The 26,151-nt window shown below is 38.7% G+C and overlaps 2 protein-coding genes across 5 annotated transcripts in view; both read right to left on the reverse strand.

Moving 5' to 3' along the window:
* The window catches only part of TRIM21 (tripartite motif containing 21), a 145,997-nt gene that overhangs the window by 68,311 nt on the left and 51,535 nt on the right, over positions 1–26,151 (reverse strand). For 2 of the 4 annotated variants that reach the window (XM_042957960.1, XM_042957961.1), the window contains one exon: positions 1,401–1,899. The exons of the other annotated variants lie outside the window; for them this stretch is intronic. In XM_042957960.1, coding sequence (XP_042813894.1) covers positions 1,401–1,405 — 5 coding nt within the window. In that variant the 5' untranslated portion in view covers positions 1,406–1,899. The remainder of the gene's footprint in view (positions 1–1,400; positions 1,900–26,151) is intronic. 4 annotated transcript variants of the gene reach the window in all.
* LOC102972499 (olfactory receptor 52M1-like) lies at positions 12,437–13,450 on the reverse strand. Its single transcript, XM_007089417.2, has one exon. The coding sequence runs from the start codon at positions 13,388–13,390 to the stop codon at positions 12,437–12,439; it is 954 nt and encodes a 317-aa protein (XP_007089479.1). The 5' UTR covers positions 13,391–13,450.

The raw sequence follows: 26,151 nt of genomic DNA on the forward strand, positions 1-26,151 counted from the left end.
CTTTAGTCCATCGGGTAGCAGAGGTTTGACCTTCCTTTTTTCATAGACCTATCACATGATTAAGAAAAACAAAGAAGCTTCCAAAATGCCATTGCCATCTAGGTGAAATACAATAGGAATATTGGCTGAGATTGGCACAAGAAGTTGAGGTTTTGTGAACTTTTCATCTAGACTGAGTAATTAACCACAAATTTTGTGACCCGAAGGCCAGCATTACTTCCAGTACTATAACTGCTTCCATAGTTTTTTTAAGTGGCCTCCAGCCTCTGCCACTCTATTAGCCTACTACACCCAATGTTATTGGCTCTACACTTAGACAGCTCCACTTCTAAGCAGACTTATTTCTTCCACTAAGTCAGTGTGAATCAGAAAAGAAGTTCAAGGAACAGCCAATTCCTTTGTTGAACATTTAACAAAGGAGTCCTCTGACATCCCTTATATATATTCATATCATGTAACTAACTTTTCATGTACATATGCATTTCTAAAAAAACATTAGTAATGTTTATTGAAGAGCTTAATACCATCTTTGAGCTATGTATTATGGAAAGAGTAATACCCTTTGTTCTTGAACTTGAGACATCTGAAGCTAAAGAAGTTATAATATATAGTTGTGGTAGACTGTATTATTGTTCATAGATATTTACTTTTCATACCTCTACCATGGGAGGGAAATTTCCTCACTCCAGGAATGCTAAGTCTTGCTATGTGACTTTCTTCAGCCAATGAAATTTGAATGGTCTTAAAATATTCCACAATAATCACAAACTTCAAAATGCATTTGTGTATTTTCCTTCTCTCTTTCTTTTTGCCTGTGCCACAAGAATGAGCATGTCCCTGTACAGGGTGTTTCCTTCAACCTAGACCCATGATTGAGAAGATCCATGGAGAGATGAATCAGACTTATAGTCTGGAGCATAGCTACCGCTGACCCCAAAATGTTACTATAACATGAACAAGGATGATTTTGTTATTCTTGCAGTAAAATGACATTTGGGAGTTGTTTTATAACATAACCCAGGGAAAGCAGATTGCTGGAGTTGTAAGCTATTTTGCCCTCTAGTTCATGACAGTTCGAGACCTTGAGTATTTGAAGAAAAGGAAAGTATACTATTTCTTTTTCTAGTACGTCCTAAAAATGAAACTGGATTTCACTTATCTTTCTGCCTTTGTCTCCTTATGCAAATTCATAATTGAACACTCCTTTAGTCAGTTCTTTAAAGAAGCTCTCATACACTTTCATGAAGGTCTATTTATACAACCATGTTCTTCTATTTTTTTAATTTTTTAAACCTTTTCTTTCCTAAATCATAACTAAAGGAGTTTCTCTAAGAACAAAGAAACTTGGTAGGCTCTGAAAAAGCATCCCCAGACCCTCCTCATGTTATACCATGATTTACCTCATAGGGACATATGGAGGGTGCTGCTTTCAATAGGTCTCTGACCAGATCCCAAATGTCTCAGTCATCCAGACATGAGTTAACTGGACAGCAATGAAGGAAGTGATATTAACCAAGAGCCTCTGACTGTTCCCTGAGCCTTCCCAAACTCTTGCTTGTTTTTTCCTGAGTTGAGTTCAGGCATTCTGGATAATAGATTAGATTGGTATTCAAAAACATCTACTCTCCCAGAGTATATAACTCCACAGACTCAGGGGTTGGCCATCTGCACCACTTTGTTAATGGGGCAGTAGCAGATGCAGTACAAAGACCTGAAATTTGCTCGTGCAATGGGGCTTGTTGTCTTCTGACTTTGCTGCAACATGACAATATACCCTGGTTAGCTCGTTGGTTCAATGACGATGAAGAAAATGTGGAGCAGAGATGCCTGATCAACTTGCAGATTAAAGCAGAACCTCACAACCAAATCCAGCTTGGATCAGCAGGTTCCCCATCTGACCTGCAAATGGATAAGCAAATTCAGTTGAAATCAGCAGAGTCATCTCAGCCAATCTCCAGGTGTATGAGAGATACATTTTTACTGTTATATGACACAGATTTTGTGGGTATTTGTTCCACAGCAAATTCTGGAAACTATTTATCTGTCATTGTTATTTAGTAAGCTGAATATAGTAAATGGATTAAATAAGTATTTCCAGGCTCGAAGACCTGATTTGTCCTTATGTTTGGTGCAGAAATGAAACTCATACCCTCCACAGAATGATTTAATCCAACATGTAAGTCTGACAGTATAGGAACTCAATTACTATGTAATAACAGTATGCACTGCTAGCTTTATTCACAATAATCAAAGGTGAGTTATTTCTTATCTTGTATTAACACTGTGTGCTTAGATGGAGCATAGTCATCAGAATACATGTATGCTATTTTTATCTTATTTTTCCTTGGTGAGTTATATTTTATTTTTGGTTGGAGATAAAGAATACATGGACTTTACCATAACTTTGGGAATTTTAATTCATTTTTTCATATTAAATATAACTTATTGTCAAATTGGTTTCCATACAACACTCAGTGCTCTTCTCAACAGGTGCCCTCAATGCCTATCACCCACTTCCCTCTCTGCCCCACCTTCCATCAACCCTCAGTTCTCAAGTATTTAAGAGTCTCTTATGGTTTGCCTCCCACCCTTTCTGTTTTCCCCCCCCATGGATGCTATTTTTAGAGTTGAAGTTTTACAGTTATATAAGTGATACAAGAGGATACAGAAAATGTGCACTAATTTGAACTTAAACACAACACTTCCAACAATTCCTGCACCCTACTTTTGGGTTTTCTGAACCCTGAATAATTGTAAGTTGCCCAAACAATGCCTCTGCATGGATCCGTGACTGATCCAGACATCAATTTTAGCTAGAGCAGCCCCAGCACATTGATAGTTTGGAATGGCCAAACCACCGAGTTTGAATGCAGACTAACATAACAAAAAAGGCAAACTTTAGCCTACATTTTAACAAGCAATATTTGAAATAACCACAATTTGAGCATACTTTCATGTCGTGTTTTGTTCAGGATGCTTCTGCATCACTGTTTTGCCTTTTATTTCCCTTTATTGTATTTTTAAATCTCTGATATTGTACATTTCATCTGATATTGTAATTTTCATAGGTAAACAAATATATTTTACTTCAGATATTAAAATTTTCAAATGTGAAAATTACATTTAGGTATTTTTATATCTTCTGATGCCCCTAATATGCTCAATCTCTCCTCTAGCCTGTTATACCATTACAATTGTATTCTGTATGCTTACTATCTTTATACGCTAATTTTATCATCTGTACTTTGTGATTTGTTTTGATTTTTCTTATGTGTATTTCCTGATAATTAAAAAAATATATGTTTATTTTTGAGAAAGAGAGTGTCAGGGGAGGGGCAGAGAGAGAGAGAGGGAGACACAGAATCCAAAGCAGGTCCCAGGCTCTGAGCTGTCAGCACAGAGCCGATGCAGGGCTTGAACTCACCGACTGTGATGTGAGATCATGACCTGAGCCGAAGTTGGTGGTTCAACTGACTGAGCCACCCAGGTGCTTCATATTTCCTGGTAATATTTTGAGTGAATGCCAGATGTGTTGAATTTTACTTTTGGGTACTGGATACTTCTGTGTTCATACGCACATTGTTGGGCTTTATTCTGGGTCATGGTTATGTTGTTGGAAACAATGTGATCCTTTAGGTTTTGCTTTTAGGCTTTGTTAGTCAGGACTCAACAGCTTTCAGTTTAGGCTTAATTTGTTATCACTACTGAGAAAAAAAGCATTTTTGAAAAAAAAAATCTTAGGACTCATGAGGATTTCCACTCCAGCTTGTGGGAAAAGAACTATTCCCAGCCCTGTGTGAGAACTGGAGATTGTTTCCTCTAAGACTCTTGGGTGGTCTTTCCTTAGTTTCAGTGATTTCCTCCCATAAAAGTAGTGAATGGTACTCAGGTCAAGACTGCAGATCTCCAGTACATTCTCTCTCTTTTCTGGTATTCCAACCTATGAACTCTAGCTCCCTCAAACATTTATGTTTGAGATATTATTTGTGGTGTCACATGCATAAGCTTAGAAGTCAGATTTTTAAAAAGAGTATGTGATCCCCTAAGTAGAGGGAACAAATCAAAAGAACATAGCCATGTCCTGGCATGGAGGTAGAATGACATGAAAGCAGGCATGGCCCTCAGAATCTAAGGACATGTGGAGTTGGATAGAAAGTTGGAGAAGTCATGAGGTGATAGAATGTCCATAAACTGTAGAATATGCTAAAGTTGTACATATATCTTGTAGATTCCAAAACTCCTAATTGTCTAAAAATGTTGGTCTGTAGAATAGGAGAACAAAATGGTATACTCAGAATTTTCATTTGTTATTTTCTTCAGCCTTTTAATATTTACATTATTGTATGTTTTATAATATAAAATATAATGGTATGTAATGGTTAAGTACATATTACATAATGTACATTTATATGTAAATATAATACTTGTCTAATATTTGCATATGTATAAGTATACATATACACATGTATGTGAATGATCAAGTTTATGGTCTACTGGCTTGGATTTCCTCGATCTACTCCAGTCCTGCACATCTCTTTCTTGAGGAAGCATGTTCTGGTTTCTGCTCTAATCCCAGCATTAGATTCCTCCTTCTTCCCAGGAATGGCACTTGGTCTACATTTCAAGCAGTTTTGACATCAAGTAGAGTTGAATTCTAAAATATTTCTATCATCACTCTTTGGAGAGTTCCTTGCCCACTGGTGTTTGGGAAGCTTAGTGAGTTAGAGACAGATATACTAACCTTACTAGAAGCAGACTAAAGAATGGTCCTCACTGCTCCCTTCAGTGTAGAGCTGCCTCCACAAAGACATGACTAAAATCCAGGGGTCTGAGGAGCTCTTGGGTATGAGTCCAGTTTGGGGGATGTCTAGTCACTTTTGGTAGTTGAGTTCCTACATTCCTGAGACCTCCCTCTAAGAATGTATCTGGTTAGTCCTGGTTTTGTACCCCTCCTTAGTTCTGAAGCTTTCCTTTTGTGACACTGGGGCTGTAAAAACACTTTTTAAAAAGACAAATGCTAGGATTTTACAGAAAAAGAAGGATGATGTAAAGTTTGATGGCTAAAAGAGAGCTTGTCCTTATTTTAAACAGATGATGGGTATCAAAATATTTTTTATAATACTAAATACATTTAGAATTTTGATATAGCAGTTTGATTTTAAAATGCCAATGTTTAATGTAATCTGGGAATTATATATTTTAATTTAATTAGATACAAATTCTATATGTAAACTTGATTTTGAAAAATTATACACCTCTTTATGCAGTTAAGGAGTTCACTTACACAAAGTCAGAGAATCTCTTCTCTAAAGCACATATACAGACCCTAGTGTTTGACTTGAAACTTCTAGAATGGGCAGGATTTAGATGGACCTATTTTCATTCCAGAAATGAGAATCAGTAGTTTCCAGTTCAGGACTGTAGAGTGATTTTATGTCTCAATCTCTAATGATGTTAAGCACTAACTGAGGAACTAATATTATGTCCGTTGCAGGGTCAACTGATAGATAAGTATGAAAATATGTGACCCTTAATAATGATTGCTAAGTGTATTGTTAGCATTTGAGTTGGACTATTGGTATAACAAACAGCTATCTATTACCCTAAAGGTTTTTTCTGAAGACTTAAGACAGTAATGTCTTAATTGTGTCAAGTTTTATAATACCTGGAGGATATGTAATTTGATCATCTCATCCATCTGAACTTAAAGAAATTCATACTTTCATAAGTTCATTCATCTATCCAAACATTTATTGATTCCTTAAATATGTTATGGGTGGCATTTTTGTACTCATGAGTTATACAGTCAGAACAATAGGGCAGTGTTATAGGAGACCAAATGTGAGTGACTCATATCAAAAAACCTTAAATGCTAGAGCTAGAATCACTGCCTCTTTCAGCACACAATTCTTAACAGCCCATTCTGCCTGAATTCTGTCCTATAATATGCTTAGTTGTAGCCTTTTTTTTTTTTTTTTTTTCCTTTGGTGACTGCTTCAAAGTTTTGCCCAAGAATTACTTTGGAGTCTAAGTGCAGTCTATTTGATGACTGACACCATGCTTCTTCCAGTCTCCTGACTTTGGCTGGTCTTCTTACTTCTAAGCTTCTGTCATTACCAGCAATATCCCCCACAGGAAAGGGAGTGTGTAGATACATGAATGGAAGGAAGATGTCTGGATGCTGTATCATCAGAAATGGAGGTTTACGTCCTCATTCAATGGAGATAAAAATTGCAGGAAGCCGAGTCTGCTCAAAGATCCTTAATGGAATATTGCTCCCATATCTGGTGCTCAAAGGCAATGACCAAGAGAAGACCAGAATGGAAAGTCACTATTTTTAAATTTAAAACCTAAAAAAGGAGTTTAGGGGTCATCTTCTAAAATCTTATTTTACAGGTGCCAACAAAGTTCCCAAATTAGTAGGTCATATAGTCATTGGTACTCCACTATATGTGTTTAAAAATAGTCTCTCATGATCCACATAAGAGTGAAAACATATGGTATCTGTCTTTCTCTGTATGACTTATCTCACTTAGCATAACACTCTCCAGTTCCACCCGTGTTGTTACAAAAGGCCATATTTCACTCTTTCTTATTGCCATACAATATATTCTATTGTATATATAAACCATAACTTCTTTAGCCATTCATCAGTTGGACATTTAGGCTCTTTCCATAATTTGGCTATTGTTGAAAGTGCTGCTATCAACATTGGGGTACAAGTGCCCCTGTGCATCAGCACTCCTGTATGCCTTGGGATCATGAGAAACTTAAGACTATGGGGGAGGAGAAGGGAAAAATAAAGTTAGAGAGGGAGGGAGCCAAACCATAAGAGACTCTTAAAAACTGAGAATAAACTGAGGGTTGATGGGGGGGTAGGAGGGAGGGTAAAGTGGGTGATGGGCATTGAGGAGGACATCTGTTGGGATGAGCACTGGGTATTGTATGGAAACCAACAATAAATGTCATAATAAAAAAATAAAAATTATCATAAAATGGTATAGCTTGGCTTTATAGATGAACATAATTTTCACACACAAAAATTATTAATTCAGAAACCTAGAAGTTCAGGGAGACTTGGGAAGATTTATACTGGGGAAACCTGCCAGTCAAGAAGGTATTTCTCTTATGTAAGACTATATTCTTAACCCAGAAAAGACTTTGAAAGATAATGAGGCACTCAACAGAGGGTGTGCTTGAAGAAAATGTGGAATAATTACCTGTACCAAGTTTCTTAGTTTGGGCCTATAAGCGTTAAAGTAATGTTCATAAATTTGTCATTTAACTCTAAGAAGTTTTTCCTCGAGTCAAGATAGGAACTGGAATAGTATCTTTCCTGTTGATCCACAATTCAAAATAGAATTATTCAAAGCTTAACTGTCTATAAACAGATGACAGTAAGTGAGCCTGATCTACTTTGAGGCACTTGCGTTAAGCTACAGCAGTCAGCAGGACCTCTGGTTAAACAGAAATCACTCTGTTGAATGATTCTTCTTTCTTGGTTATTGGTTCATCTCAACAGAAGATGGCCCAGCAGAGGGAGTGGTAGTACAGTGATAACATGGTGGTGGAAACAGATCTCAGACACAGTGGTGGAACCAAGTTTCAAACCCAAGTCAATGAGCCTTCATGAAATTAAATAACTTCCCCAAAGCCAGTTGCCTCATTTTCAAAATAGTATAGTATCTATATCTGAGGGTTTGAGGATTTAATTAGTTAACTTCTATAAAGTAACTTATATACTCAGGTTCATATGTGGCAAAAAAAAATGTTTTATAAAAGATAGTTGTGATGACACTAAATTCTATATTTTTAAATGTTTTTTTTTTTTTGAGAGAGTGTGAGCAGGGGAGGGTCAGAGAGAGAAGAAGACAGAGGATCTGAAGTGAGGTCTGCACTGACAGTGAGCCTGATGTGGGGGTTGAATCCACCAACTATAAGAGCTGAAGTTGGACACTCAACCAACTGAGCCACCCAGGGGTCCCCCTGTATAGTTTTAAGCGGTATGCGCCACTGCTTCCCTTTAGTTGTAGCCTTGTAATCTCTCAGGTATAGGAAAGCTCTCAATGACATAGATCCTCTCCTCAAAGCCTTGTGTTGCAGTAATGCATGTCTCATGTATGCTTAACTTTTAGTTTGTTAACTTTTTGTTCTAGTCTCAGGGTAAAACATTTCTCTATTAGTGAGCTATCCTAACCCTATGAATAATTTCTTATTGGCAACAGGAGTGTTTAGGAAGATAAAATGAATCATTAAAGAGGTAAAAGTGAGGTCCTGCCTATTGTAAAAGAGTACATAGAGTAGTACTGACTGGATTTTCCTTCCTGCCTTAGATTGGATGAGGGTGGGTATAGAAAAAAAAATCTCATCAATTATGGTTTGATTAGGAAGGCAGAACCACTATGAATGATATGGAATAAGGGGTTGATTATGGGTATTAGACCTTAAGGAATTAAGGGATCTGGTGAACTATATGGAAGACTATGTGTCTGAAGTGACCCTACAATTCAGCAGGACCAACACTCAGAAAATCTGGATGTGGACTGGAAGAATAAAGAGTAAGCATAAGCGTCTCCCAAAGATGAACTGGAACCTACAGAGGAAGCCTCAAATCCATGTCACTCACTGCCTCCAACCTTTACAATGCAGGGGACTGGAAGAAAGAGCTACCTTTTACCATGGAGCTGAGCACACACCTTACCCAGGGTCTGGATAAATGGAAGGAGATACAGCAGAAGATGAAGGAATTGTGGGTTCAGTGGCTACTCCTTGCGCACAAGGTGAGTCCATAGGATCAGGGAGCTAGAAGGAGCTACAGCATCATTGGGCACTCTACACAAGCCTTTAGAAAATAATGGTTGCTCTTTCACCACTGCCTTCTAATCTCACAGAAATAGGCCTTCCAGCCAGCCCTAACCAGGAACCTCACAGGGAAAGGAATTCTGGGAAACAGTTCCACCTTGGCCAGGAAGACACAGTACAATGTCCTAACATTAGATGCATCTGAGAAATCTTGTACTAATCAAGTTGAGAATAACATTAGCTCCTGAGTGGAAAGTCTACCTGTCTACTTACCTATATCCTATATTTGTCTATCTAATCTGCCTATAGCACACAGTGAGATGATTGTATCACTTGAATGATTAGGTCTCACTCTCACTTTCATATCCATCCAACTTTAACAAATAAGGATTGGACCTGAAGATATTTCTTGAAAATGAGTCCTTGCAAGATTCTTATCCAATTGTGAGCAACATAATAAATTTTATACTTGGATAGTGTTGGTTCCGTTTGAATCAAGTGAGTTGGTTTCCCTCATTGCTGAAGAAAAATGTGAACAACCATATTACTCTCCAAGAAGGAGATTTGTGCTTGTCAGGCAAGATTTCCAGAGGTATAGATCCCTCAGATCTTAGGTTTTTATTTAATATTTTGCAGAGCCACTTCTCAAGCTCAATTCTAGAATTCTCAATTCTAGAATCCAGTCATAGAAGATCCGAACAGTCAGGGATTTCTATTTTACCTTTCTAACAGGACAGAAGATTCTTGGCTTTTACGTTCAAAAGCCTTGATCCAGAAAGACAAAAGATTTATAAGGGCATCCGATCTGAAAAAAAATGTGGTGGGGTATCTGATCTGGCAGAACAGGTTTATTTTTCTGGCTTTAGATTAGGTTAGGCACAAAGACCCTATGTGCCTGGCAGAACGAAGGACATTAGTTGGAACCATGACTTTTACTCCCTGGCTCTCAAGGCTCCAAGTGGTGTTGAAGTGGATCCTAAGCATTCCTGAGGCACAAGTGAGACAAAGAGTTGGCTGAAAGAAAATAAGAGTGGCCACTCTGACCACTTTGCACACAGCCTTGTTACTGGGGCAAAGGAATGAGAACTAGAAGGATACAGAGTAAACAATCCTTGCCAGGGTCCTGTGGGAATGGGATTACAAATCTCAGTGGATCAACAGTACCAGAGAATCCAGTAGAGAATCTTCTCTCCAGAAGATTTCTGTGGGAAATTGACTTTGAATAAGATGTTCAATTATTGGACTTATTTGTCATGTCCCCATCCTGTATTCACGAGGGTACATTCGCTTCCATCATGCTCTGAGCTCACACCTTCATGAAAGTCCAGACATGACTACATTTGACAATGGGATTAAATGCTTTACTGTAACTCAGCTCAACCCTGAGTCTGATAGGTATGGGTGTTGTCATGGGTGGTTGTCCCTGGATGGAGTGGGAGCACCCATCCACGTGGTATTTTCTCCTTTTTGCTCTCATTTAGTGCCATAGGGGGATGAAGTTGGAGATGCTTGGTATTTGGTTTTGGACATTGGTAGACATGGAAGATCATCTAGAAGTATCATATTGTGGTATATCTGAGATTGTTTGGCTATAGAGTTCTTGTACTAACCCTGCTGTATGCAATTAAACCCTGAATAAAAGTCCTGGATCTCCATACACACTGTTTTATGTAGCATAAATCATGGACTTTATACAATATGCCAAAGAACTATTCTATGATGAAGGTTTCTTTTCATTCCCTTCAGCATTGGTGCCACTGATGGATTTGGGCATGATTTTTCTTAATTTTCTCCAAAGCCCAGGGTTATGGTCAGGAGATAATTCTGTAAAACAAACTTTTAGCTCTGAGGCTTCTATATTATCTTTTAATCAACTCCTATTTTAAAAATATCAGTGGGTATATTATATTTGGCACCAAAATTATGTTCATAGAACATAACTTTTCTAAAATAGGTGAACTTGGGTTTGGCACTGGACTTCAGAGTCCTTGATAAGGAGATGAGGGAATAAGCACTCCTCACCCCAAAACAATGGAGGAAAATCAATATGCTCTAAGCAGCGTCAGACATAGGATTCTGAGGAAATAAAATATCGCAAACTCTCTTCTAAGTTTTAGTTTAAACCCCTAGCTAGATAAAAATTTGTGTTTTCCTCTTATGTGGATCCTGAGAAACAACAGAAACCCATGGGGGAGGGGAAGGAAAAAAAAAAAAAAAAGAGGTTAGAGTGGGAGAGAGCCAAAGCATTAGAGACTGTTAAAAACTGAGAACAAACTGAGGGTTGATGGGGGGTGGGAGGGAGGGCAGGGTGGGTGATGGGTATTGAGGAGGGCACCTTTTGGGATGAGCACTGGGTGTTGTATGGAAACCAATTTGACAGTAAATTTCATATATTAAAAAATAAAAAAAAAAATTTGTGTTTTCCTTGAAATTTTTTTGGATGATAGGAGGTTTGAATATTGCTGTGGCTTTATCATTGGCTTCTTTAGATTATACTTTCAAAATATTAAGAGGATTTATTTTTAACCTAAGGTAAGTCACTTTAGATTTTGTAATGGTTTGTAAACTGAGGGTAAATGAGCATTTTAGACTTAAAGTCTAAAATATTTCAGAACTAAAATGGATATACCATAATTCTGAAACACTAGAATTGGGAATTGCTTTTTCATGCGTTACCACAAAATTCTTGTAGGTTTCTAGCCTGAAGTAATCATCTCGTTATAGAATTTATATGATTAACAAAAAGGGTCTAATCATAACAAAATAAACCAAGAATTTTCCAAAAGGATCTGAAGTTATTTCCTCATTTGTATCTACCACTGGGTCTTCGCTTAATCTCATCACTTTTACTGTATTCTCTACCTAACTTCTTTCCTGTCAATAATCCCACCGTTACTTTCTTCCCTTTTTGTCATTATTTCAGTGTAGCTACTGTCCTTCACGACCATCTCAGAGCCTCTAAAACAAAAATCTAATGTCCTTCTGTCTCCTCTTCCCTTCTTTCAATTAGTTATTAAGAGGAGATGTGGGATATTGCATTTACATTTATTTAGATGGAAGAATGACCTGGCTTGAGGATTAACTCCTATGGGCAGTGAGGTCCAGTCCAAAACCTATTAGATTAAGATTTCCCACATTCATGTTGCCTCCATCCTCAACAAAAGGTCTTTTCTGTGGCAAGCCAAAAGGGTTGGAAAAAGATTGCTAATGCAGTTGAATTTTTCAAGGTCTTTACTAACAATTTGCAAATTGTCTTCAAGAAGGTATTAGGGTATAATTTTATCTTCTACAAGTTGTGCGAAACATACCCCAAAAAGAAACTAGAAATCCTTTACAAAAAATGTCAAAGATAGAAATAATCTTACTCCTGTGGTTGGCATGCTTGTGTCTTATAATTTTATGAAGTTGAATATGAAAAGGGATACTATGTAAGAACTCATGCCCTGATTTCCCCATTCAGATATTCTCTCCACTGAGAAAATCCATAGTCAAATGGAATATATTCTAGTATTCTTCTTAGACCCTTATCTCCCACAAGTCAGGAAAGACCTAATTGCATGGGTGTTATTTCATTGGCTTCCCCAGTCAGAGCCTTTTTGTGTAAGTATCTGTATGCCCCACAGATGCAGAAGAGTCACTTGGGTTGAGACTCTGCCTTAAGGATGTGGAGAAATCTCTCTCGTATCTGTTTGGTACGGACAGCATAGACAACTGGGTTGAGGATGGGTGGGATGAGGAGGTAAAAGTTGGCCAAAAGGATATGGATATGGGGAGGCACATCATGTCCAAAGCGGTGAGTGAGAGAAGAAACAGCAATGGGGATATAGAAGACAAGAATGGCACAAATATGAGAACTACATGTCCCTAGGGTTTTAAGCCTAGCCTCAGGGGTGCCCAATCCCATTACAGCCTTGAAAATCATCACATAGGAGGCAGTGATGGCTAATGAATCCAAGATCAATACCAGGAAGCCAATTCCCATTCCGTAAAAGTTGTTGACTGTTGTGTCACCACATGCCATGGTGACTACAGCCATGTGCTCACAATAGGAATGGGCAATGATTTGGGTCCGGTAAAGGGGCAGCCTCAGGCGAATCATCAAAGGTAGGGGTCCAATGTAGAGTACTCCACGGAGGAGGGCAGCCAGGCCCAAACGACCCACCACTGCATGAGTGAGCACTGAGGTGTGGTGTAATGGGTCACAAATAGCGACATAGCGATCAAAAGCCATGGCAAGGAAGATGCCGGACTCAACAGTGGCAAAGCAGTGGATGAAGAACATCTGAGTCAAGCAGGCATCCAGGTCAATGTTGCGGGCACCAAACCAGAAGATAGCTAGCAGTTTGGGCATGGTAGAGGTTGACAGGACCAAGTCAATGACAGCCAACATGCATAGGAAGAAGTACATGGGTTGGTGCAGGCTGCGTTCCATCTTTATCACTGCCAGGATGGTCACATTCCCCACCACAGCCACCAGGTACATAGAGCTGAAGGGGATAGAAAGCCAGATGTGCAGGGACTCCAGCCCTGGAATTCCAGTAAGCCAGAAAGAACTAGGCACCAAGCAGGCATTGTTAGATATGAACATGTTTCAGGGAGTGGAATATCCAGGAGATAGTAGCTCTTAGTTTTAGACTTTTATTCTTATGAGAGATATTATCTCTGGAAACTGTAGACTACTAGATTCTTATTTTCATCCTGTGCAACTGGTGGAACCTATAATAAAGAATTCTGAATGTCTACTTGAAGATTGGCATGTTACATATTTTATTAAAGAAACTATGCATGAAAACACCCAATGGTAAATGTAGAAACAGGAATGCTTATGACTTCTGATAAAATGCCCTACTTCACCCTAGAAGTCTCCTCAAAATGGTTCACCCCCTTTGATCCAGTATTCTTGCTTTGGGAAGTACTTCCTAAAGGAAATGGAAACTACAGAAAAGTTCTATGTGCAATGATTAAATGTATATACATGTAATGTGTTTAGCTCAGTGCCTGCATATACTTTTCTGTATAAATAGTAGCATTAATAACATTGATTAGCTATTTGCAACTGTTTATTTCATAATGAAAATTTAGAAGTGTGTATTCAAATAAAGCATTGCTTAAGTTGTAGAACATCCATTGAATGAATTAGAATTAGGTTTATAATATTTTTAGCCCTATGTGTTTACCTGGTAAAATGTTTACATCATTACAGTGAGGGGATGGCAGGAGGCAGATTGAACTACTATGTAGTTTCATTAAAATATGTGTCAAGGGGCACCTGGGTGGTTCAGTTGGTTAAGCATCCGACTTCGGCTCAGGTCACGATCTCACTGTCCAATGAGTTTGAGCCCCGCGTCGGGCTCTGTGCTGACTGCTCAGAGCCCAGAGCCTGTTTCAGATTCTGTGTCTCCCTCTGTCTCTGACCCTCCCCCGTTCATGCTCTGTCTCTGTCTCAAAAATAAATAAACGTTAAAAAAAATTAAAAAAAAAAAAACGTGTCAAACGTAACTGAAATGTAAAAACATACCCTTAATTTTCTTCCCTTTTTATATGTGTATATTCAGTCTTCTAAAAGTGGACAAGGGCTTTAAAAATGGTCTTAGATCTATCAAAACCCAATCAAAAACAGAGGGACAATTTACTAAGGAAAATACATCAGTGAGGTACAATTCCCTTTTCTCTAAGGGTTTAACACTGGATTAGTCCGATTGTCAAATCTAATTGACTTCTTCAAAGATATTTGGCACAGGATCTTATTCTCAAAGAAAAAGATCTTTCATTTAAGGTTGCTCAGATTTCATGGTTACAAGATGAAGAGATGAAGTTCTTTAAGAGAGGAAGTTTAATAGTCTGTCATTAGAGTAAACCTATCTAAGAATCTGGGTATCTAGGAGATGAGTAAAATAAGGTGCATCTTTTTATAAGCTTATCTCACTGGATATTTTGCACATTACCTGATGATAGCAATTAAGGAGAATGGACTAAAAGAAAACAGTTGACAGGATCCTTCTTACTCACCACGTCCTCTTGGTCTCTATTCTTTAAAGAGAGGTAAGCATTAAATCACTGGCCATTACTTGTAAAAGACTCATCCACTTCTTGCTCTTCTGCCTTTCAGGCATCTCTAAGAAGCCAGAAATGGGTCCTATTGCTTCACATCCTCAGAGTTCAGAACCTGAGAGTGCAGAGTTTAATTTGGGGCCTGTCCTGTCTTAGGGTTGCCATCCTGCTGTTTCCCGTCAGATTGCCAGCAATAGTCAACAAGTTTCAGCCTCCTCACCCTCACCATTATAGCTTTCTTCAGACAGCCATGTTTTTGCTGAGAAGTTTCACCACCATTTTGGTTTTTACATGGGAAATTTCCCCCGTTCTTCAAGGCCCATCCCAGATCATCTCTCCCCTAACAAAGCCTTCTTTGGGAACTCTAGTCTACACCACAGTGGGTGGGTAGTCCCTAAATTCCTAATTGTCTGAAGCCCACACACATTTGAAATATTCTTATCTAAAATATAAGTAGCAATTACATTTCCATGGCAAGTAAGCATGAAAATGCCCCTATATAACCTCAGGGATCCCTAATTGTAGCTCCAACACAAGTTTTTACAACTTTTCTCACTTTTTGGTCAGCCACTGATTGGGTGCTGAAAAGAAAAAGTTTTGTGAACTTTAAAACATTTCACAAGTGTTCTTGTTACATTAACTCACTGACTTCAGCAATTCCGCAAATTGGGTACTTTAGTATGCCAGTAAGTGATAATGCCAGTAAGAGATAATGTGTGAAGCCACTTCCTCAGAGTTCCAATGTGAGCTTCTATGTCTTCTGGAGAAGACAAGAAAGGGAAAGACGTCCTGGAGGCAGCACCACAGGGACAGCTCAGGGCACCAGCTTTGCCACCTAACAAACCAGATTTCCATTCCAGACCTTTATCTCACTCTATATCTGGGAAAGTAGTCTAAACTCTTTGTCTTTTTCATAAAAAAATGGGAATATCAACTGCAAAGGGTAATTATAAAAGACAAATGAAGTATGCAATTCTTGGTGTAGGGCGGCAAATTTCTCTACTTGAATTCTTACTGTTCACTATGGGGAGTAGACCAGAATCATAGATTCTGCAAATTGGCAGTTTCCTAGGTTTCTCTGTTACATGGGACATCTTTGAGGAAGTCTCAGAAGTCCAGTAATTAGAGATGAGACAGGGATTTCAAGGGAATATTAATCAACATGCAATTTTATCTTACAGCAGGGAGAATGCCTGAAGTGTTCTCAAAAAATATTGTGATACACTACCATCCTAAAGCAGAAAGGGGCCTGATTACTCAATGCAGGGTAGGTTGCTTATCACAAAAGGAATTAATGTTCATAGGATGGACTTAAACTCCCAGATTTCTAATTTTGATTTGTACCAGACCCAGTTTAGTCAATGAAACTGTAATCAAATTTTGTGCTAGGACAAGCAGAATATGAACATATATATAAAAATAAAATCCACTAAAAGTTGATAATTGGCATCTTAAGTGGTGGTTTGAACTATGTTGTGGCACCGGAATTGTGTCACTTTACCCACAATATTCCAGAGAAATATTTTGTGTCAGCCCACATAAAGGCATTCCTACTTGGGACATTGGTGACCAGTGTCTGAAAGTCCTAGAAAAAGCATCCTGATGGGTCCAAGGCTCCTGAGAAAAGTTTTGCTATGGAAAATTAAACATGGGTTAGCAGTAAGAGACGTAGGTTCAAATACTAACTCCGCTGGTTTGGGCTCTAACTTAGGGAGCATACACTCTCTGCCTCAGTTTTCTGTCCTGTTTTCCAGTGTGTTAAATGAAGGAAATAACTACTTTAGGGCTACTTCATGTATTAAGTGACCTGTTTATAATTGTGTGTGCATGGAAGGTCAAGTGTTAGGATGCCTGGCCTCTGGAATAGGCGCTGTGTTTCCTCTCTTCCTACTCCTCCCCTCCATTCTTTGCCCTCTTCCACAGAAGAGACACACAGTACTGTTTCCTTCCATATGGCTTTACTGACTCCATATCCTTCTTTCCTAACTATAGGAGAAGCTTTTTAAGACATGGGTATAATCATTGAAGACACATGCTGATGGTGTAAGGATCAACTTAGGAGAGGCTGTCTGACTGTGGAGCAAGAGACCAGAGGTCCAATCAGGTTGGAATAGTCCAAATTTTCCTCTTGTGTTCTGATGGACAGTACTAGGCAATGAGGCCTCCGGCCTTGGGGTTTCTCCTCTTTCTTCATAACCCAGGCCAAATTGTGCTCTATTCTACTTTTGACTAGACCCAGGAAGAAGATAAGCCCTTGTTGGACCAGAAGACAAATGTAGTTTCTAGAACTTGGAGTTTGCTCCCACTGACTTTGACTCCCTCACTGGACTGTACTTACTCTTTGGGGGTGCCGTCCTCAGAGCTCTAGGCTATGTTCCTTCTAGTGGTCCCCTCTTGTCTGGATGGTTAGTTTAGAGTCAAGGGGAGGCCATAGCCATGATCTCTTCACTATTTTCTCCTGTGTTCTTTATCCAGGTGCTGAAAGTAGCCAGTTATTTCTCAAGGGCTGCACAAAGAAACCTCTGCCCTTCCCTCTGGACCTTCAGTTACCACCCCCTTGGGAGCAGTCTGTTGTCCTAATCCCACTCCACCCCCAGGACTATAGACTTAATTCCTACTCTCCTGCTGGGGCTTGTTCTAGTCCCAGGTCTCAGACACCTAACCCTCAAGCTTGAAGTACTCAAAGTCTCCAAGAGGGACACTGGGAGGGAGTTCACAAGAGAAGGCTGAAAAAAAACCATCAGATGCTGGTATAATTGATATGGATACTTTTGGGTCCATTATTATGTTATTTAAAAACAAGATCTAAGCTGTGTGTAGATATACTTTATGCACTATGTAGATTTCACTAACATTGTAATTTTCCCTTCTGCTTTTTAAAAAGTCATGTTTGATTAAAAATAAAGATTTGTAATCACAAGTTACACTGTGTGTCCAGGTCTGTGGTTACTTTAACTTTCACTTCTCAGAGTAGCGAGGCTAGTTTGTTTTTGTATACCAAGTGGTACAAACTTAGTCAACATTTTTTCCATTCAACCTTAGGACAGAATCCTAGAAGGGAAATTACTGACCATTGTGCAGGCTTCATGAATTGTTGTCAACCTGCTTTCCAAAAGCATTCAGTTTGTGTTTAACCCAGTGTCAAATGCATTCATTTGCTAAATTGCCCTTTAGTAATTTTTAAAATACCCATTATATAGATGAGCAAAACAAAACCTTGTTTTCATGTTTTATTTCTACAGAGTGTGAACATTTTCTATATTTAAACAATTTGTGGCCAATATATTTTGAACAGATTCTTTCCCCATTTTTTTCTAGCAAATATTCTTAAGTGGGGAGAATGATTTCAGAAAATACAGCCAAGATTGGAATTTTGTGTTTGCTTTTGCTTTTTAAGTTTTTATTTAAATTCCAGTTAACATATAGTGTAATATTAGTTTCAGGAGTAGGATTTAGTGATTCATTTACATGTAACACCCAGTGCTAATCAAAAGTGCCCTCCTTAATACCCATCACCCATTTAGCTTGTTTCCCACCCACATCCCCTCCAGCAACCCTTGGTTTGTTGTCTGTAGTTAGGAGTCTATTTTATTGTTTGCCTCTCTTTTTACCTATGTTCATCTGTTCTATTTCTTAAATACTACATATGAGTGAAATCATGGTATTTGTCTTTCTCTGACATTTCCTTTAGCATAATACACTCTAGCTCCATCTACATTGTTGCAAATGGCAAGATTTAATTCTTTAATGGCTGAGTAATATTTCATTATATAGATATACACACATACATATGTATGTACACACACACACACACACACACACACACACACACACACACACATACGCATCTTCATCCATTCACCAGCCGATGAGCATTTGGGCTCTTTCCATAATTTGACTATTGTTGATAACGCTGCTATAAACATCGGGGTGCATGTGACCCTTTAACTCTCTATTTTTGTAAATACTTAGTGCAATTGCTGAGTTGTAGGGTAATTCTATTTTTAGCATTTTTTTGAGGAATCCCCATACTGTTTTCTAGAGTAGCTACATCAGTTTGCATTCCCACCAGCAGTATAAGAGAGTTCCCCTTTCTCCTCATCCTCACCAACATCTGATGTTGCCTGTGTTAGGTTTAGCCATTTTGACAGCTGTGAGGTGGTATCTCCTCATGGTTTTGATTTGTATTTCCTTTATGAGTGATGTTGAGCATTTTTTCATGTGTCGGTTGGCCATCTGGATGTCTTCTTTGAAGAAGTGTCTATTCATGTCTTTTGCCCATTTCTTCACTGGATTATTTGTTTTTGGGGTGTTGAGTTTGATAAGTTCTTCATAGATTTTGGATACTAACCCTTTATCAGATATGTCATTTGGAAATATCTTCTATTCCATTGGTTGCCTTTTAGTTTTGGCTGATTGTTTCCTTCACTGTGCAGAAGCGGTTTATCTTCATGACGTCCCAATTGTTCATTTTTTGCTTTTGTTTCCCTTGCTTTTGGTGATGTGTCTAGTAAGAAGCTGTTATAGTCAAGGTCAAAGAAGTTGCTGCCTGTGTTCTCTAGGATTTTGATGGTTTCCTGCCTTACATTTAGGTAAATTTATAAAAATATTTTAATTTATTTTTGAAAGAAAGGTCATACATTTTGAATTTTTGTTTATGGTGTCAGAAAGTGGTCCAGTTTCATTTTTCCACATATTGCTGTCCAGTTTTCCCAAAACCATTTGAAGAGACTGTTTTCCCCAATGGATATTCTTTCCTGCTTTATTGAAGGTTAGTTGACCATATAGTTGTAGGTCCACTTCTGGGTTAATTCTGTTCCCTTGATTCATGTGTTTATTTTTGTACCAGTACCATACTATCTTGAAGATTATATCTTTGTAATGTAACTTGAAGTCCAGAATTATAATGCCTTCAGCTTTTTATCCAAACTGCTTTAGCTCTTTGGGGCCTTTTGTGGTTCCATACAAAATTTTAGAATTATTTGTTCTAGTTCTGTGAAAGATGCTGGTGGACAGAACAGATCAATCAAACTAGAAAGTGGTTCTTTGCAAGATTAAAATTAATAAACCCCTAGCCAGACTTGTCAAAAAGAGAAAGAGCTCAAAATCACAAATAAGAGATCACAATTAACACTACAGAAATACAATTATAGGAGACTATGAAAGATTATATGCCAACAAATTGGGCACATCTGGAAGAAATGGATACATTCTTAGAAACAAACTACCAAAACTGAAACAGGAAGAAATAGAAAATTTGAACAGACCAATAACCAGCAAATAAATGGAAGCAGCAATAACAAATTTCCCAATAAACAAAAGCCCGGGGCCAGATGGCTTCCCAGGAGAATTCTACCAAACATTTAAAGAGTTCATACCTATTCTTCTGAAACTGTTCCAAGACATAGAAATGGAAGGAAAACTTCCAAACTCATTCTACAAGGCCAGCATTACCTTGATTCTAAAACCAGAGACCCCACTAAAAAGGTGAATTGTAGGCCAATATCCCTGGTGAGCATGGATGCAAAAATTCTCAACAAAATACGGCAAATTGAATCCGAAAGTACATTAAAAGAATCATTCACCATGCTCAAGTATGATTTATTCTTGGGCTGGACTGGTTCAATATTCACAAATCAATATTATATACCACATTAATAAAAGGATAAGAACCATATGATCTTCTCATTCAATCTAGAAAAAGCATTTGACAAAGTACAACATCTATTCTTAATAAAAACACTCAAGGTAGGGATAGAGGGAACATACCTCAACATCATAAACACCATATACAGAAGACCTACAGCTAGTGAAATCCTCAATGGGGAAAAAACGGAGCTTCTCCTCTAAGGTCAGGAACACGACAGGGATGTCCACTCTCATCATTCTTATTTAACATAGTACTGGGGGTCCTAGCCTCAGCAATCAGACAAGGAAGAAGTCACTCAGCAAGGAAGAAGTCAAACTTTAGTTATTCAGAAAATGTGATATTCTATGCAGAAAACCTGGAAGATCTCATCAAAAATTTGCTGGAACTGATACGTGAATTTAGTAGATTCACAGGATATGAACTTAACACACAGAAGTCTGTTGCATTTCCAGACACCAATAATGGAACAACAGAAAGATCAAGGAATCCATCCCATTTACAACTGCATCATAAACCATAAGATACCTAGGAATAAACCTAACTAAAGAAGGTAAAAGACCTGTACTCTGAAAACTAGAGAACACTTATGAAAGAAATTGAAGATTACACAAAGAAATGGGAAAACATTCCATGCTTATGGATTGGAAGAATAGTGTTAAAAATGCTTATACTGCCCAAAGCAATTTACCCATTTAATGAAAAATTTCCTGTAGAAAGTTCTGACATATACACGAGGTACTTTTGCCATCACTGTTAGTAATATAGGATACTGCATCTATGAGAACGCTCGAGATTTCATAATTTTTCACACAATATTTTCTCTTCTCTATCCTTTTTGTCAGGCTCTGAACTGTTATTTCAACCTCCTCACCTGCCTTATGGGCCTCTTACTTTCCTAATTCTCTTCTCTAGTACTCAGGTGCCATTATGAAAGTACAAAATTAGTTTATGGGATATCAAACAGCTATATCCTGGGTTAGGCAATGCATTTGCAAAGCAGAACACTGCTTTCCGGCCTTGCTGTTAAGTAGAAAAGCAAAGCATGGCATGTTGTTAATGTGTATCTAGGGGGCACGCCACACTTCCCTTACCTAGTTAATGTATACCTAGGGGTTAGGTCCTGCCTCTGCTCATAAATTCCTTAGACCATGTTATTTCATAGGATAGCTTATGCTGTTTTCTACCCTGTTTTCTACATCTGCCCTTTTGAAGTTTTGGGAAAGCCTTAACTTGTTTTTCTGCACATTTTCAATACGTTCTTACTGTCACATAGCCCATTGACATATTGCATATTGTTTCCCTAAATGTATGCTTAATAAATAGGCAAGCTTGAGAGAAACTAGGGGAGACATCCTTTAGCCTCCCTCTCTTGACTTGCATAGAGTCTGGAGTAATTCTTTCTGCCACCATCGACTTTACAGCATAAAGCAAAAAGCAGAACCCACAATAGGTGACCCCAACATGATAGCCACATGACTGAGATCGTGATCGCTTAGATATGAAGACTCCAGATGTCAGAATTGACACGTTCCAGGAGAAGAAAGTGAAACCACCTGGACTTCAAACAGACCTCATCCCAGTAAGGGACAGTAGTACCTGCTTGGGTTAACTGCCAACATTTCAAGTATTCAGTGAGAGTATTTTTCTTCTTTACCATGGGCCAACAAATGGCAAACAGCTTTTATATTTGAGAACTTCACAGCAGTTTTAAAAGAAATTTTTTTAAATGTGAAATTTATTGTCAAATTGGTTTCCATACAACACCCAGTGCTCATTCCAACAAGTGCCCTCCCCAATACCCATCACCCACCCTCCCCACAGCAACTTTTAAAGGCAGCTCATTGTACTGTTACAGATTAATTACATTGTTACAAACAATAGGAAAGGTCTAACTCTGATTTCCCAACCATGGTACAGTTGATCTAGATCTATGGGAACAAGTAGGAAGAAATTTAAAAAGAAAACATGAAAAGGGAAAGAAGGTTCCTGCTTCCATTTTAGTGACCTGGAGTTTAGTCCCTACAGCATTATGTCACAGGTAGCTCTAGAGAAGGAACAAATTATAAAAGAAAGCCTAACATCTGCTTCTCCTATGGCACCTCCTACAATGGAGGACAATTTCCCTCTGCCGCCTCCTCCTGTCTCTATTCCTCCTGATTGCTTAAAGCCAATACCTATATCGGAGGGACATAAGCCATCGGTTATGCAGTAATGTTTACAAGAGGGATATGCCGCTAGGGAGCTTCATGCATTCCCCGTCATTACCACTGCTGTACATCAACCTACGCATGAGTCCCTCCCTTTTGCTGCTTTTAAGTAATTGAAACAAAGTGTTGCAGAGAATGGTATGCAAAGCTCCTTTACTAAGGGGATAATTGAAGCAATAGAAAACAGATATGAAGTGACCCTTTGGGATTAGAAGGCATTAATAAAAGTCATACATTCCCCCACTCAGCATTCTGTGTGGGCTTTAGAATATCAAGGCTGTTCCACACAGGCAATTTGTAATCGAGATTTGAGTATTTCAGTAGGAGTAGAAATGCTACAGGGCATAGGCCATGATACCACAACTCAAGCCCATGCTCATGTTAGATTATTCCAACAGTACTCTACTATTGCGATTGCTTCCTGGTCCCGAGTCCCTGACACAAAAACAGGTTCCTTTGCTTCTATGTGGCAGGGAGCCACTGAGCCTTGTGTTAATTTCAGGAATAGGCTACAATGGAGTGTTTCCAGACAGATAATGAAGCTGCTCAAGTTTTACTGCAGCAATTGGCCTGCAAAAATGCTAATGAAGACTGCCAGGCCCTTCTCTCTGGTGTAGGTATTCAAGCCAGAGGTATACCTGAATTCATTAGGATGTGCCAAAATGTGGGGACTGAAACACATAAAGAAGAAATTCTTGCTATTATGAAGCCATCACCAGCCTCTCATGCCTGCTTTAAATGTGGAAACCCAGGGCACATGCAAAAGGACTGTCACCAACAAACAAAGGGACAAACTAGGAAGTTATCCATTAAGGATTGTCCCAGATGTGGAAAAGGAAAACACTGGCAAAGCCAATCTAAACCCAATAAGGAAGGATTACCTGTCTTTTGGGAAATGAGAGGAGCGTCAGCCCTCATGCCCCCAATCCCAAATTGAGCAAAACCATACAAACCCCTGCTCCCTCGGGTTTTTTTAAACCAGGTCAAAGAGGAGTTACAGACTTGCAAGTGGCCACCACAGGAAGTGCTGGACTGGATTTATGCACTACCTCAGAATTTTAAACGAACAAGATCATGTCTATATAATACCCACTGGAGTATCTGGCCCCTTACCCCCTAACACAGTAGGAATTATCCTAGGAAGATCTAGCATGACAAAAAAGGCGATCTTTATGATAACAGCTAATGGATTACATGTCATTCCTCCAGGAACACAATTAGCACAACTATTCCTAATCCCTTTCAAAGTTCCAGGAACTCTAGCCCAACAAGGGGGCAATAAAGGATCTGGAAGCCCAGGATCCACTGAGTTATACTAGACTCAAACCATTCAATCTGACAAACTTTTTTTTAACTGTTACTATAATTGGAAAGCAATTTACAGGGCTAATTGATATTGGAGAAGATGTTTCCAATGAATGTAGCTTTCCATGAATGGCTTGTACAATGGGAAAAAAGACCTAGCCTCCTAGCTGTTACTAGAGTGGGAGGCACCCATGTACCATTGTAAAGCAAAAGGCCACTCATATGTATCAGGCCAGAAGGACAAACGGATTATGTTCAATCATTTATTCTACCTGTTCCTATGTCTTTATGCGAAAGGGACCTAAAGAATGGAAAGTAGTCAGTCTTTTTAACAGGGGCCATGGTTAAAATTCCTCCCCTTCCCCTGGTATGGAAATCTTCCAGGCCTATTTGAACAGTGGCCCCTAAAAGGGGAATAATCAAAACAAACTAAGAATCTAGGTAACTGTTGGAGTCCAGTCATATTGAATCTTCCACTAGTCCTTGGAATATACCCGTTTTTACAATTCCTAAAAAATCAGGAAAATGGAGATTGTTACATGACCTCAGAGTTCTTAATGCCATTATCCAACCTATGGGGGCGTTACAGCCAGGCTTGCCCAACCCTGCTATTGTTCCTTCAACAGGGCCCATTGACCTTAAGGACCATTTTTTACCATACCTCTTGAAAAAGACAAAGAATGTTTCGCCTTTTCTCTACTTGTGACTAATAGCCAAGAGCCTTTGTCTAGATATCAATGGACAATGTCTAGATAACTCAAGGAATGATTAATAGCCCGACTATATGTTGATACTTCATTCAACAAGCCTTACTGCCCACTCAAATTAGGATGGAAATCTTACCATTATATGGATGATATTCTTGCTGCTCCTACACAGACCTTACTTTTCACAATATAAACACTTACAACTTTCCATAAAAGAACATGACTTCAAATAGCTCCTGAAAATGTTTGAATGCAGGAGCATTGGCAATGTATAGGACATGGAGTCTTTGCTCAGACAATATGTCCTCAATGCATCTCTTTTTTAATGGTTACTTTTCCAACATAGTTAAGTGATTGAAAACTACAGAAAACCTGGTGGGTAGGTGTCATTACCCTAATTTTTTCATTTAGGTTCCAGTTAGAGTCTAATATTAGTTTCAGGTGTACAATAGAGAACACTTCCACACGTTACCCAGTGCTCATCCCAAGTGCACTTAATCCCCATCACCTATTTCACCCATCCCCCACCCCACTGTGGAAACCCTGTTTGTTTCCTAGTTAGGAGTCTGTTTGTCACTGTCTCCTTTTTTTCCCCCTTTGTTTTGTTTCATTTCCGTGTGTTAGTGAAGTCATCTGGTATTTGTCTTTCCCTGACAGGCTTATTTCACCCAGCATTCTCTCGCTCCATCCACCTTGTGGCAAATGACAAGATTTTATGTTTTTATAGCTGAATAATATTCCATTCCATATACTACATCTCAATTTATTCATCAGTTGATGGATACTTGGGTAGTTTCTGTAATTTGGCTGTTGTAGAAAATGCTGCTGTAAACATCAGGGTGCATGTATCCCTTTGAAGGATTATTTTTGTATTCTTTGTGTAAATACCTTGTAGTGAAATTGCTGGATAAGGTAGTTCTCTTTTCAATTTTTTGAGGAATCTCCATAATGTTTTCCAGAGTGGCTGCACCAGTTCGCATTTCTACCAACAGTGCAAGAGGGTTCCTCTTTCCCCATCCTTGGCACCACCTGTTTCATCACTCATTGATTTTAGTCATTCTATATATGTCAAATTGGTTTCCATACAACACCCAGTGCTCATCCCAACAGGTGCCCCCTCCTCAATGCCCATCACCCACTTTCCCCTCTCCCCCACCCCCATCAACCCTCAGTTTGTTCTCAGTATTTAAAGGTCTCCTATGGTTTGCCTCCTTCCCTAACTTCCCTCCCTTTCCCTCCCCCCCGCCGGTCTTCTGTTAGGTTTCTCAGGATTCACATGAATGAAGACATATGGTATCTGTCTTTCATCTCTTTTTAGGTACTACTCATTTACCTACCTTAAATGATTTTCAAGAATTTTTAGGAGCTATTAATTGGGTTCATCCCAGTTTGGGAATTACTACAGGACAGCTTTATAATATTTTAAAAG

The sequence above is a fragment of the Panthera tigris genome, chromosome D1 (genome assembly GCF_018350195.1).
Source record: "Panthera tigris isolate Pti1 chromosome D1, P.tigris_Pti1_mat1.1, whole genome shotgun sequence".
Taxonomy (NCBI): domain Eukaryota; kingdom Metazoa; phylum Chordata; class Mammalia; order Carnivora; family Felidae; genus Panthera; species Panthera tigris.

Coding starts and splice junctions, on each gene's coding strand:
- LOC102972499 (XM_007089417.2), bottom strand. CDS start 13,390: ATGTTCATATCTAACAATGCCTGCTTGGTGCCTAGTTCTTTCTGGCTT.